Source organism: Centropristis striata, chromosome 8 (assembly GCF_030273125.1).
Source record: "Centropristis striata isolate RG_2023a ecotype Rhode Island chromosome 8, C.striata_1.0, whole genome shotgun sequence".
In the NCBI taxonomy this organism is placed as follows: domain Eukaryota; kingdom Metazoa; phylum Chordata; class Actinopteri; order Perciformes; family Serranidae; genus Centropristis; species Centropristis striata.
The window spans coordinates 23104916-23118677 of record NC_081524.1 but is presented as its reverse complement, the minus strand read 5'-3'; the positions used below and the strand labels follow the sequence as shown (position 1 = coordinate 23118677).

Below are 13762 nucleotides of genomic sequence, written 5' to 3'. Positions count from 1 at the left end.
TTTGACCGTTTTTGACAAAAATCGACATGCTATAGTATGACTTTTTTGAGGGGGTCATTTTTAGACATCCCATAATATGGTGTTTTTCTGTCATTTCTGGACATATTATGCTCAAATATGTATCAACAGACTAAAAATGCTTCAAATAGGTAAATTATAGACTTTTGTTTTTAAAATTTGACCGTTTTGACAAAAATCAACATGCTATTATATGACTATTTTGATGGGGTCATTTTTGGACATCCTATTATATGGTGTTTTTCTGTCATTTCTGGACATATTATGCTCTAATATGTATCAACAGACTATAATTGACCCAACAGAAGCATTTTTAGACATTTTGACAATTTGACATTTTTGAACATCCCATAATATGGTGTTTTTTTCTGTATTTTTGTACAAACTATCACACGTATCAACAGACTATAATTAGGCCATTTTAAGCGTTTTTAGGCATTTAAAAATTTGACCATTTTTGACAAATCAACATACTATACTATTACTTTTTTAAATCAAAATTTGGATGATGTACTATACTATGCCTTTTAACTGATTTTGGATGACATACTATACAATGATTTTTTTATTTTGAAAGACATACTATAATATGACTTTTTTTCAAAATTTGGATGTGCTATATTATGACTTGTATGAAATTTGGACAACATACTATTCTATGACTTTCTTTCAAAATGTAGATGACATACTATAATATTGTGTATTATGGATATTTTTGCACAAACTACATCATTACCATGCTCAGTGCATTCTGCAGGTTTTTGAACAAAGTACACTTTGACCGAGTTTTGACTTTTTCAACATACTACGCTACTGTTTTCAAATTTTGGACATACAAAACCATAAGTTAACCTTTTCTAGGTGAAACCACATCTGCTAGGAAATACATTATTTCAACAACTCAAACAATGCATATATATAGATACACACAGACACACACCTCAGCTATTCACTAAGTGAAGTGTGGTGAACCATTTCCTCTCTCTGGAGGATCCACACGTGTTTTGTCTCCCTGTCACTTTGACTAATAGGCTCCTCCGGTGTGAGCAGGTGTGAGTGGAGCAGGTAGCAGGAGATCGTACTTCTACCCAGAATAGATTCTCAAATGTCATCCATCTCACTTCCCCTTTTTTTTTTTTTTTCTCCTATTTGTGCTGCACACAAATGGACCCATTTACTCTGTTCCATACAAGTATAGTAGTACACCCAACCTATTCTTTCTTTTCTTTTTTAAGAGTTTGTCTAAAATATAGCAGGATATATGCAGTTGTTTTTTCGGATTAATTGATGAATTGTTTATTTATTTAAAATCAGAATACATGTAGTTTACAGCAGCATATCTTCACATTTGAACATTTGTGTGGAATATCTGAAACTATAAGTTAATATTTTAATGTCAATTAGTTAATCAACTAATCATATTATATATATATATTTGGCACTGGCCTAATTTCCATAGCAAGTGTGTTTTACCATATTTATAGTTAAAATTAAACATTTATTTTGTCAAATCTGCTTTAAAAATATGAGAAAAAGGCTTAGCTTTTGTGTACTTACTTATATTTTAAAACAGTTTTCAAGGTGAAAAAGTTACGATGGTGCGTTTAAACTTATTTCCTGAACCATGGCCTGGAGTTATAATGCTAAACTCACACCAACACAGACACACACACATACACACACACACACACACATACACATACACACACACACACACACATACACACACACACACACACACACACACACACGAGCCATTTTCCCCATCACCCACCTCTCTCGAGGTCACATTCTGGTGATGATGCTCCGCTGCATTCGCTGCGTGGGCCGAGCACCGGCGAGATGAGGCCGAAGTCGGACAGCGACACGGTGCTGGGGAGGTCCAGACTGCAGGGCCTGGACAGAGGGGACGGGGAGGACGAGGAGGAGGGAGTGGGTGATGGAGAGGCGGATGAGGACGTGCAGGAGGAAGAGGAGCTGGCGAAGGGGCACGGCGACAGGAGCTCCTGAGGGCTGCTGGGAGACGAACCCAGGCTGCAGGTGGAGTGAGTCTCAGAATCTTCCTCCGACATGATGCTGCCGCCGCCACAAACCTCGTCATCAAAACACACAGACGCCACTGCAGGAGGAGGAGAGGGAAAGGAAAAGGAGACATGAGCAAGAATTTGGAGACAATTGTAATGAGAGAAAGGTGTGAAAAAAAAACAATAGGAGAAAAGGGAAACGTGTCGAGGAAGAGGAAAGCAAAATGTAAAAGGGAGAAGGAACGAAGACAACGTGTAAGAGGGTGCCATGAGTCATGAGAAAAGGAAGAGTGAAGGAAAGGGGAAAGAGGCAAGAGGGATAGAATGGATAGAAGAGAGGAAGGAAAGAAGGAAGACAAAAAATAAAATAAAAAAGGAAACAAGTAGGAGATAGAGGGATGAGAGTAGGAAGAAATAATGGGGAACGATGAAGAAGGAAAAGGGTGGATGGTTAAAGAGTGAAAAAGAGAGGGAAGGATAGAGGGAAGGAAATGGATCAGAAGAGAAAATGAGCAAAGGAGAAAGAGAGCAGGAAACAGAGGACGGAGGGAGAGAAGGAAGAAAAAAGTGAAGAGAGAAAGGAGGGATGAAGGAATAATGAAAAGAAAAAGAGTGAGTGTGTGCAAACAGAGATATTAATAGAGCTGAGAGGACTCTAAACTGTCACATCAGTCCCAGCGGAGGTGTTTCATTTTCCCCGACATAAATCAGAGCACACAAACGCACCGTTACTGTCTGCTGTTATATTCAGCGTCCACCGCTCACCATTGTAACACCACACTGTTTATTCCAGAGTCAAGGCCAACATGATGAGAGTGAAGTTGTTTTTTTTCTTTTGGGTTTTCTTAAGACCTGATCATTTTCCTCAGGTTAACCTCTTCTATGGCACAAAAATTCTGGTTGAATAACAACCCATCAATCGTAACACCGGTCACAAAAAAGGCACGATGCAGTAAAGAAGTTAACTTGTGACTTGTGACTTGTAACCTGTGACAGTGGGATTATTTAGGAAGAAAAAGTTTAAATGTGTTTGAGTTGTGTATTTTCAATTGTAAGCTGTGATATTTTATAGTGGAATTTAAATCCCTATTTGCACTAAGTGTTTTTAATTGCATTTTGTTTTTATGCTTTTGTCTTATAATAAAATTTTAATTCCAAGTTTTGAGCAATTTGTTGTTGCATTTATAAGGTTTACAATTGAACTGTAATTCCCGTTAAATTTGAGGATTTCTTTTCACCATGTTGCTGGATTTATTATTTAATAATAATAAATAACAAATGATTACATTTTTATGTATTTGTTATACATTTACAAGTTAGGAAGGCAATGTTAAAGACCTGATGTTGCTTCACACTAAAAAGAATGGTCCCAGTCATTTCCACACAGTGAGGCATAAAGTTTATTAATGAAGCACTGGTATCGGAATCGCTATCAGGACTGAAAAGTTGGATCGTGCATAACTCATAAAAAGTTGATGGTACGACCCTGTGGACATAAAGACTTTCATAACCAATCACAGAGCTTAATTAAGAACTATTTTATCATGAAACCAAAAGTTTATACCTTCAGTATGAATCATATTCTACCATCAGAAGCAAGAAAGTTGCAAGGAATGCTTATTTTCAATAATAAAATCTGTCAGTTATTTTCGTGATTAATCATTTTGTCCATACATTTTCAGAAAAAAAAAAAAAAAAAAAGTCCATCGCAATCACCCAAATGTCCTAAATATCTGTGAGGGTCAAAGCACAGAGTTGTACCCTGTACAGACTGTATGAGGAAAATTTCTGATTCTGAACTTTTTAAATTTTGCTTTGCTAAAAGGTCTAAACTTCTGTATTTTAGACCTTGAAAATGAAGACAGTTTTTCTTATTTTTTGTTGAGGGTTAAGACTTTAGGAGTCAGAGCCAGATTCAGGTTAAATTTAGAGAAAAGGTTAAGTTTAAGCATGTCGCCGTGTCTAATTTTAGAGCTATAGTGTGTGTCTGAGACAGACTCTCCTCTCTTCACAGCATATTTGAATTAAATTGCCTGAAACCTAATTCTACACGGTCAAACTAACTTGACGTTAAGCAGTTGGTGCCATCAGATGTCTGCCGCCCTGCAGTCCTGTTCAACATCTTCACCCTGATCAGACTTTCCAAGAATCACAAACTAGGAATTCATGGACACAGAGAAGAGCTCTGTGTTTCCTCAACCCTATAAGCTGATGCAGGAACACTCTCCAGAGAGAGTCTTCATATCAAGAGCTTCTAGGTAGAACAGAGTTCATATAGGTGCAAGTAAGACCATTCTGAAAGTTAATTTCTGCTCACAGAATAACTTTTACCTCATGCATACAATGTCTTGTCTGTGCTATTCTAAAAGTTACTTCATGACCCCATTCACCACTAAAAGAAGGTTAAATGACAACAGAATGTGATTCCAGCTCACCCTGACATTTAGAGAGAAACTGTTGAGGTGAGACGGGAAGGTTTAACATTTACTTATTGGCCTTTTATCTCATTAGAACAATCGACTGGCCACACATGCAGAGTAGCACAATACGTCTCAGTGAAGTGAGAGAAGGAAGAGAAACTGTGTCTCTGTACTCACTGGATATTCCGTCTGACTCCATCTTAAAGCTGGAGATGTCGTCCCCAGAAACACTGTCGCCCTCGGCCCCCACGCCGCGGCCCCGGGGGCCCATGGCGGAGTTCCGCCGTCGCTCGTGGATCTCGTCGGAGATCATCTCCAGGTTCCTGAGGGCCGTCTTGTACTCGCCTTTGGCCTGAGAGAGCTTGGCCTGCCGCTCGTCAACGTTCTTCTTCAGGTTCTGGAGACGGGGAAAGAGAAACAGAAAGAGAGAGAGAGAGATACTTTGAGTAAAATTTGATGCTTTTCTACTTTTACTTCAGTAAGTGTTCAGTAACTTTACTTATAGTGGAGTCATTTTAGTGTAGTATTAATACTTTTACTGCAGTAAGGGATCTGAATACATTTCCCACCACTGTAGAAATCTGACAAAAACACACTAGACTATTGGTACTATAACTATGTCTATGCACTGAATTCCCCCCCAATTCTTTTGAATTTAATTTATTAATTCTGTCATTTTACTGTCTACAATTTAATTCTTGCTTGTCAAGTAGCTCAATCTTATCTTTTTTTATTTACGTTTATACGTATGTATAAGTATATTTTGGTTTATTTTCCACTTTGGAGGGCGCTCTTGGTACCGGGTGGTGTGGAGGGATAAGGGGAGACACAGTATGAGGTAATGTTCTGTATGCTTGGACATGAAAATGTAGGTTTGGTTGGGTGTGAATGTTTATATAAATGCGAAACTCCTAAAATAAAGTTATGTGACGAGTTATTCGACTCCAAATCACCACATTCAAACACTTGAAATATTTATTTACAGATAAGTTATTTTATATAGAGATGTGCTCCTGCATTTTCTTATTTATAGATTTCTTTATTCAGTGCACAGAAATCAGATAGTTTATCTGACTCGCTGGCATTCAGGCAATAAACCTGAGAGCAGCGCAGCAGTAGAACCAGACTGTGCTTCAGAAAACTCACTTCCTGCTGTTTTTCTCTGAAGAATGATGCAGCGAAAACAAGGCAGATAACTGACTGAAAACTCCTAAACTCTTACTAAATAAGCTGCTTAGTGACATGACTACAGCTCTTTGTGACAGTGCTCATATTTGGAGGGGCATGTGGGGGAGATTTTTTAATGTTTTCCAATTAAAAATATGCAATTTCACATAATTTTTTTACCAATATGTTACCAATATATGTGGACAAAAATGTGTAAAAGCTAGAGCAGATAATAAATGGCACAAAAGCTTAAAAACAAAACTTATAAAGAAGTCCACTGGGTCAGATCTGGGAAAGTCATTAGTAAAGTTTTAATGCTCTCTGCATTGATTTGGCATTGATTTGGCTCAGGAGGTGACTTGATGCTGCACCAAAGCTTTATAATGTTAGGAGGAACTCTGGACTTTCTGTTTTAGGGAACATACTAATCAAAAGAGAAGAATTATGCTCAGATTTGTGATTCATTTTTGAAACCGGAATCAACTTTAACTGCTGAAATCCAAGCTAACTACAGAAGGTGTCAAAAGATGGATTTTGTTCTTTTAATTCTAGTCTGTATGAAAAGAGGCCTAACTTATTAGTTAATGCTAATTAGATTAGAACTGTGTTTGTGTTCACAGTAATGGTGCGCTTTGTTTCCAACAACTCTACCAGCTGCAATGTGTATTTGAGTCAGAGAAAAACAACTCCAAAGTGCACAGACTTTACTAAAGCATGCAGCATAAGGGAGGGAAAAAAAATCAGCTCTGCAGCCGTGACATGGCGAGTTAACTGAATCTGAACGTTTGGGTCAAAGTATTTAACCCCTGAATGACCTACTGAACATGCATACACAGTGGCAATGAGAGGAGCATCCTCATAACCTGCAGAGGAGATCAGAGGGAGTAAAACAGCTGAGCAGCCGTCACCTACCTCCAGCTGCAGGTAGTACTTCGCCTTCATCTCAAAGTAGGGCCTGCAGAGGAGGAGGAGGAGGTCAGGAGAGAGAGAGAGAGAGGAGACGATTAGATCAGAGGGGGAAAATACAGAGTAACCCAGAAAAAGAGCACATCATCACCATGGCAACTTGGAGGAGGAGAGGGAGATAAAGGGGTTGTGATGTTGGACGAGTGAACGATGCAGAGCGGATTAACACCCCGCTGAGGCTGAACACAGCCGAGCTGAGCCGATCATTAACCAAGAGAAGGGTTACAAGACAGAAATAAATGTTTTATTCTCTCCTTTCCTTTGTTAAAGTTAAATCTGCAACACCACAATGTGCAGATATTCCCCTATATGTAAAAATCCTGCATTTAAAATTTCATTGAAGAAAAAGTTTGTGAATATCAGCAAAATGCACTTAAAAGACCAAAACCGAAAGCAATTATGCAGCAGAGTGCCCCTGAGGGAGCTTTATTATTATTATTATTATTATTATTATTATTATTATTATTATTATTATAGATAATTGCTCTATTGTTACTGATTAAGCTGATATAAGCAATTATGCTGCTGGGTAGTTGAATTTTTAACAAACTTATTGTTGTTTTTATCAACTGATCATCATGATGTTAAAATATCAAGTAATCAATATATTTAGCTGTTAATAAAAAGTATTAAAAAGTAAAATATCACCCTCTGGAATGTATCAGAGGAGAATTATAAAGAAGCGTAAGGTGGAAAAACTCAAGCATCTCAACAAAGTAAATGTTACATTCACTGTCAAAAAACCCCACTGTCATGACTGAGAGGACTGGATGAGTCAGTGACCTGCAGGGACAGAGGTATGAATTATTTTTCACCTAAACAATTGTACTTTGCTCACTTAGCCCTAATGTTACAGAGAAATACTTTAGATTAGAAGCCAAATGTTCAGGAGCATGGAGTTTGTTTTAACAACTTTTTAATGGTGTTGAAAATGACATTCAAAACAGTTTGAAACAATTATAAAATCAAATTTGAAATACCAACCTGGGTCTGACCTAAAGAGATACTAAAAGTTTTAGTCAGGTTTGTAAGGGGGTGTGACTTCTCTTTATTTGTTTGTGGCGTTAAAACAAAATTCATCAAGTTCCAACGTTGAATACTCAAAGGGTAAAAATGTTGCACATATACACGTCTTCAGGACAAAGATGACAATTCTCAATTCTCAAGCCCTTTGTCCTGAAGATGTGCATGTGCTGTCTTTTTAACTTTGAGTATTTAACGTTTGAACATAAAGTTTCTGAAACTGTAACTGAACACAACTGAGAAAGGCAAGAAAGTAACTGAAAAAGGGAAATAAATGCATTCAGGACATGTATGTCTTTACTAGTCCCTGTTCTGGATTAACACTTTGACTTTAAATACTTTACTTTGTATTACTGTTAGTGAATCTGCACACTGACAGAGATGGAGAGCATCAGAGGCAGCAGGAGGCTGACACGGCCTTCCTCGGCTCAGAGAGATGAGCTGCAGACGAGGGGACTAAGGGAGGGTCTTATGTAACCTCACATTATTCATTTAAACTAAACTTTTACTGAAGGTGAAGCTCAGAAACGGACCCCTGAGCTGCAAACACACTCAACAGGGGAAATTAACTTTTGAAGGTCTCGACAGCCAGATTAAATATATATATATATATTTTTTTTTTTTTTTTTTTTTTAAAGGTGAAAGCCACACGGGAAGGTGTGATGTCATCTGGTCTGAACCTTCGTTAACTGAGCTCAGAATGCTTCACTCTGTCTGCAGTTATTGACAGTCTGAGTGTTTGTGGCTCACATACTGATTAAAACAAAGCACCCTGCAGAGCAAACACTGTGTAGTTTAAGCAATTAGTGTTTTCATTTATCTGGCAGCTTATTTGTATTTTATGGCCCATTTTAATAACTAGAAGCATTTTCTGAGCTTTATTTTCTCTAAACTGTCTGAGCCTGTCTGATATTCGTCCATCCCAGATATATTGTTATTTATCTGTATTGGCTAATATGGAATTCTTTTTGGCGAATAATATAATGCAGAAAACGATTTATACGATTACGATTTAGCTATTTATTTTATTTTAATTTGAAATGGTCTGCAATTGACTAATATCAAAACATACACTAATGTTTATTTAGCCTTTTTAGACTGTATTAATCTATATTTTCTCAGTTTTATTTCCTCTAATTGGTTGAAAGGTTATACATAGTTTGTATAATGTAAAATAAAGTGTAATAATGTTTAATGTTCTTTAATAAAGTTATTTGCTTAAGAAAGCAGCCTTCTGAGTAGCTTTGCAAAGTCAGATCGATGAAAAATCAGTGCACAATACACAAAGAAAATTCATTTTTTGTTAAAATATAAAATAAAATATATGCCACATAAGTAATCAGTGATTTTCCCCCTCTCTTTCTCTCAAACAAAGCACAAAGTCCAGGTTAAAATGTATTTTCTGCAGCATTTTAAAAATGTGATTATTTTTCCCTGACAAATCATGAAGAACTTAAACCTGTTTAATAAGTGTTTATGGGTGGAGCTTCTTAATGGCAACTATAAAATGTAGCCTTTTTTTTATGAATAAAAGGAAATGTATCTTTAAAATTCCTGGATATTCTATTCTATATTAATGATGAGGTTATCAGTATGAGGTATATGAGATATTTTAATTTTAAAGCTGCCACCTGGAGCGTGACAAACTGTGAGGTTTCGTAAACAGCAGTCAAATCATTTCCTTAAACTTGAATGGGAAATTACAGCAGAGCATCACCTCGTGACAATACCAGATTCAGCCAGACTTCCCCCTTTAACACCTGACATATGTAATTTTGACTGAGAGCAGGTTTCACTGCTTCAGAAAGAGGCCACTTTCTGCAGAAAAGAGAAGAGCAACCTGTCCACATCCAGGCCCAACAGCTGGATCTGTTGCTTGGAAACCCAGAAACCACATAATCTGTTAATACCAACAGTCTCACTTCATTAGTCCCTGTTTCATTCAGGTCATGTGGCAGAATTTCTGCTCTGATTGATGGTCCTGGGTCTCCGGGGTCTAACAATCAATCCCCAAGTGACTGCAAGCGAGACTAAAGGGCAGCGATAAATGACATCATGGTAATCTGGACTTCACTTCTTTGTCTGCCGCTCCACGTTTGACTCATCAGCCTCTAACAGCCAGCCGGTGCACTGACAGCACCATTAAATCAGAATAGCTTAATTTAGTCAAATAAATAAATAAATAAATAAGTTAAATAAATACTGAACTGAATAAAAACAAACTTTGGTTTATAAATGCCATTTTAGAGACCAGTCGACAAATAGATCAGTTGACTGACACAAAAATAATCGGCAACTTTTTAAATAGTTTCTTCATTAAAGCTATTTTTCATGCAGAAAAAGGCTGACAATGCTTTTAAATAAGGTGCTTTTTAAATAAGGTGATTGAGATTGATATTTTTCAATATTAAATGAAAAAATAATCCGCCTATTTTATTTGAATATCAAAATAATCATTAGTTGCAGCCCTGCGGCATTTTGATATTAGTTCTCCATATAACATTATGATGAATTATTAGATTCAACAGCAGCTTTTTAGCCGCATGAACTTTTAACTGAAAAGTTTGAGCCTTGAACTTTGGTGGAGGTACAGTATGACGATAAATTATGGTCACTAAAAGTCACTAACACTGGAGAATAAAGCAATATGAGATAAAGTTGTGATTTTACAAAAAAATAAGGGAATATTTGGTAAAATTTCAGACTTCAGAATCATAATTTCTTGACCTTTTCCTCGAGTTTCCAGCTTTTTTTGTGGCCCTAAAAACCTGCTTTAAAGCTGCTGAGGTCAAAAATGGCGTCCAGGGTTCACTTTAATCCACTTTCTCTCCGTGAAATACAACATTAATATGCAGTTAAACCTGATGTGGTTGCTGACATTCTTACTTGGACTTGTTGATGGTGCGTTTGAGTTTCTTCTCCAGCTGCTTCATGCGGCTGATAGCTGCCGTGTATTTGGCTGCTGTTTCCTTGTGAAGCAGCTCGCTTCTCGTCTTGGTGTGCTCCGCCTCCATCACCTGCAACAGCCAATCAGAACTCACCATCAGCCACAGCAGCCACCTCATTGAGAGCCAACAAAATGACGTATTTTTGTAGGGAAACACGGAAGCAGCATTCACAGTCTATTGAGAACTCTCCTCTGGGGTTTTTGGATCATTGCATAAAATAAGCTCTGTAGCAAACACACGTTTCTGATGCTGACACGTTTTGTTCAGCAGGATAATCCTCACAGATGAACACCACTTTCATGATATTTGAAGCCTTTATGCAGCCGACAGAAGTAAAAAGCTAACGTTATGCTATAGAAAACTACTCCACGGTTACATGACTTAAACGTCACTCACTACCGTAAGCTTCAGCTACTCTCTGACAAGCTAACCAGCTGTTTTATCAAGCTAGTAAATCCGTAGCTGAATAAATTGTTTATAAACATAATTTACATTCTACAAGAGTTTGCAAGAGCTCTTAAAAACATGACTAGAGGCTGTGAGGAGGACTAGAGAGAGAGTTGCTGTCCGTGTACGGCGTGATGACGTTTAAACAACAACTCTCTTCTCATTTAGCCACTTGTTAGCAACCGCCTTTTTAAGGAAACGTAAAAACATAAAAATGAATTAGTGGGGTTATTTAATAACTTTTTATATGTCGTACGATGAAACGCAAACATCTCTTCAGCTTGTGTTAACCACAGACCTTATTTCAGCTTCTAAGCACCAACACATTCAGAGTCCTCACAGAGTTTGAGAGGAGAGAGCCCAGGGAGCTAACATGCTAACTTACTTCCAGGTCTAAGAACTCATTCCTGTGGTTCCCTATGAGGTTAAATGTCTTCTTTAACGCAGCCCTTTAAGTTCTCCATAAACTTTCTTTTATATTTTGTGAAAAGTTTAAACAAGTGAGAGCAGAGCAACAAGTTAATTGTGTTAAATTAAACAATTTCAAGTAAATACCAACTCCTGTCTACTGTCAACCAGCACATAGTTTATATGAACAATCTAATTTAACAAGCACCAATAGGTCAAAACGAAATGCCATAAAATAAACAAAAAAATATGAAAAAAATATACACAACTAATATGTTCAACACAGACCAAAACCTAAAATAATGTTTCTGGTGTGGGCTCCCCCTCCCCCCTCCTCACCCGCTGGGTGGCGTGGTTCAGCATCTCCTGCCAGGCGGAGTCAAACTGCCGGTTGTCCTCCTCCAGGAGCCTCTGCTCGGCCAGGGAGATGGTCTCCTTCGCCGCCCGCAGCACCTCGGTGGCTCTCTGGAAGTCCTGGGTGGCTTTCTGGGCCTCCAGCTGAGCCTGACAAACAGACAGACAGAGGGAGATCATTATCAAAACTGCAGAGTCATTTGTTGTCAACAGATTCAGGGACAAATCCTTCCAAGATGCCTGTGGCACAGAGCATCACAGAGCAGCATTTCTCTGCAAGATTTCTCCGGATTGAACTTTAAATTTTAAAATGTTCTGGCTGTTTCTGGCCGAGTTAATCGAAAAGCAACTTCTGTTATTTGAAAATACATTGGATCCCATTTAGATGCAGTGATAAACTTGTTCTTATTACTGCCTGAGGAGAACACACAGTCTCCATCATGCCTGCGGGACTCGTTTACATCCACACTATTGCAGTATATCCACATTTAGCTAATCCTAACCTTGTCTGGATTTATGGAGCACTGGAGAAATCACTTCCAAATGTTACATCTGTTCCTTATGGAGCAGTGATTCAGCTATAATATTAAAGAAACATCATTTAGTTATGACAGCAGCTTTCCACATCAGCTCTTCTCTGCCATCACCATGAATCCACTGTGGGCTGCATGCAATAAACACAGAGTGGTTTTTAGAATACAATATGTTGTTAAAAGTGGTTCCTGTCCTTTCATTTTCTTCTATTTTTTGTCCTCTTGAGAAACTTTGTTTTGTTTTGTTAGGGTTAAAAAAAACCATCTGAAAATTCCATTTTCAGCATTTTGAAAGGCCGACTTCAACAGCTTTCTTTTCTGGGCTTTGAATTAGAAACACCCACACAGCCTAAGGAATAAGCTGTGACTTTTGTAGGTCACAATATTAAACCGAGACTTTTAGCACTAGCTGAGTCAACGTGAGCTAAGTTTGGATCTGAAAGTCACACAATAACAAACAAACTAAGTGAATGAGGTAGTGCTAACATTAGACCAGCCACTCCAGAGTTCTGCAAAGTAAAATTGCGGTTTTTATTGATGGAGTCTGTTGGCTTTCAGAAAAGCAAAGAAAAAGCTTAAGTTCCCCATCAGAAATGCTGTCTGACAGCAAGGTAAAGAGGTGAAAATATTCTGAACACAGAGTACACTTTAGTTGATATTGATTTCTTTTAGGGGGCTAAAATATGTTTAGCTGCAACCACGTCCACAGCAGCACTTATCTCTCTCTTCACAGCCACCAGACTCCTTTGATAAAAACAGTAATTATACCTCACAGAACACAGGAGTTGTTAGTCCTCTGCTGCATCGACCTGTTTGTTTGTTTGTGTTGTTGTGTGACAACCATTGTTCGATTGTTGTGGAACAACACACTAACTCTGGATATGTGTTTATATATAGCAATGGGAAATAGCATGTGTGAAAAAAGTCTTTAAAAAGGTCTTGAGGAAAAGAAGCCTGACCAAAAAATGACAATAACTACATGCAATAGGGAAAACTGCACAGGACCACAGCTGGACAACATAATAAATATAATAATATAACATTTTCATGATCTATTTCTGAGGAAATCCTTAGTTTTTTTTGCTGAATACTGTCATAAATTGTTAATTGGATGCCTTACTGTGTCAGTTAAATAGTAAAATTAGAATTTACTTTTGTTTTTAACTGTAAACAAAACAAAAAATATGCAGCTCTGGGAACATTATCAACTTAAAAAAAAAAAAAAAGTATTTTAGTTCACAGACTTACAGGCCCTGTGACCGTGGTTTGGCCTTTCTAGTGTTTACAGATTCCCTTAGTGTAGAAAAATGCAAAGATTTTCTCTGCTATGCACATTAATCTGTAGACCTGTCAGCTGTAAGTGTCATGTTTTATGTTAGGAAGCTCTGAAGAGAAACACCAGGCACCATTTCACCATTTCTGCTTTTGAAAATATGTTGATTTTCAGTTAAAGT

At 37.6% G+C, this 13762-nt stretch overlaps 1 protein-coding gene across 1 annotated transcript in view; it reads right to left on the bottom strand.

Moving 5' to 3' along the window:
* sh3bp5b (SH3-domain binding protein 5b (BTK-associated)) overlaps positions 1 to 13762 on the bottom strand; it is a 55159-nt gene that overhangs the window by 2016 nt on the left and 39381 nt on the right. The window contains exons 4-8 of the mRNA XM_059339711.1: positions 11761 to 11925; positions 10505 to 10635; positions 6542 to 6584; positions 4640 to 4859; positions 1793 to 2137 (exon numbers count right to left, since the gene is read on the bottom strand). Of these exons, the coding sequence (XP_059195694.1) occupies positions 1793 to 2137; positions 4640 to 4859; positions 6542 to 6584; positions 10505 to 10635; positions 11761 to 11925 (904 nt within the window). The remainder of the gene's footprint in view (positions 1 to 1792; positions 2138 to 4639; positions 4860 to 6541; positions 6585 to 10504; positions 10636 to 11760; positions 11926 to 13762) is intronic.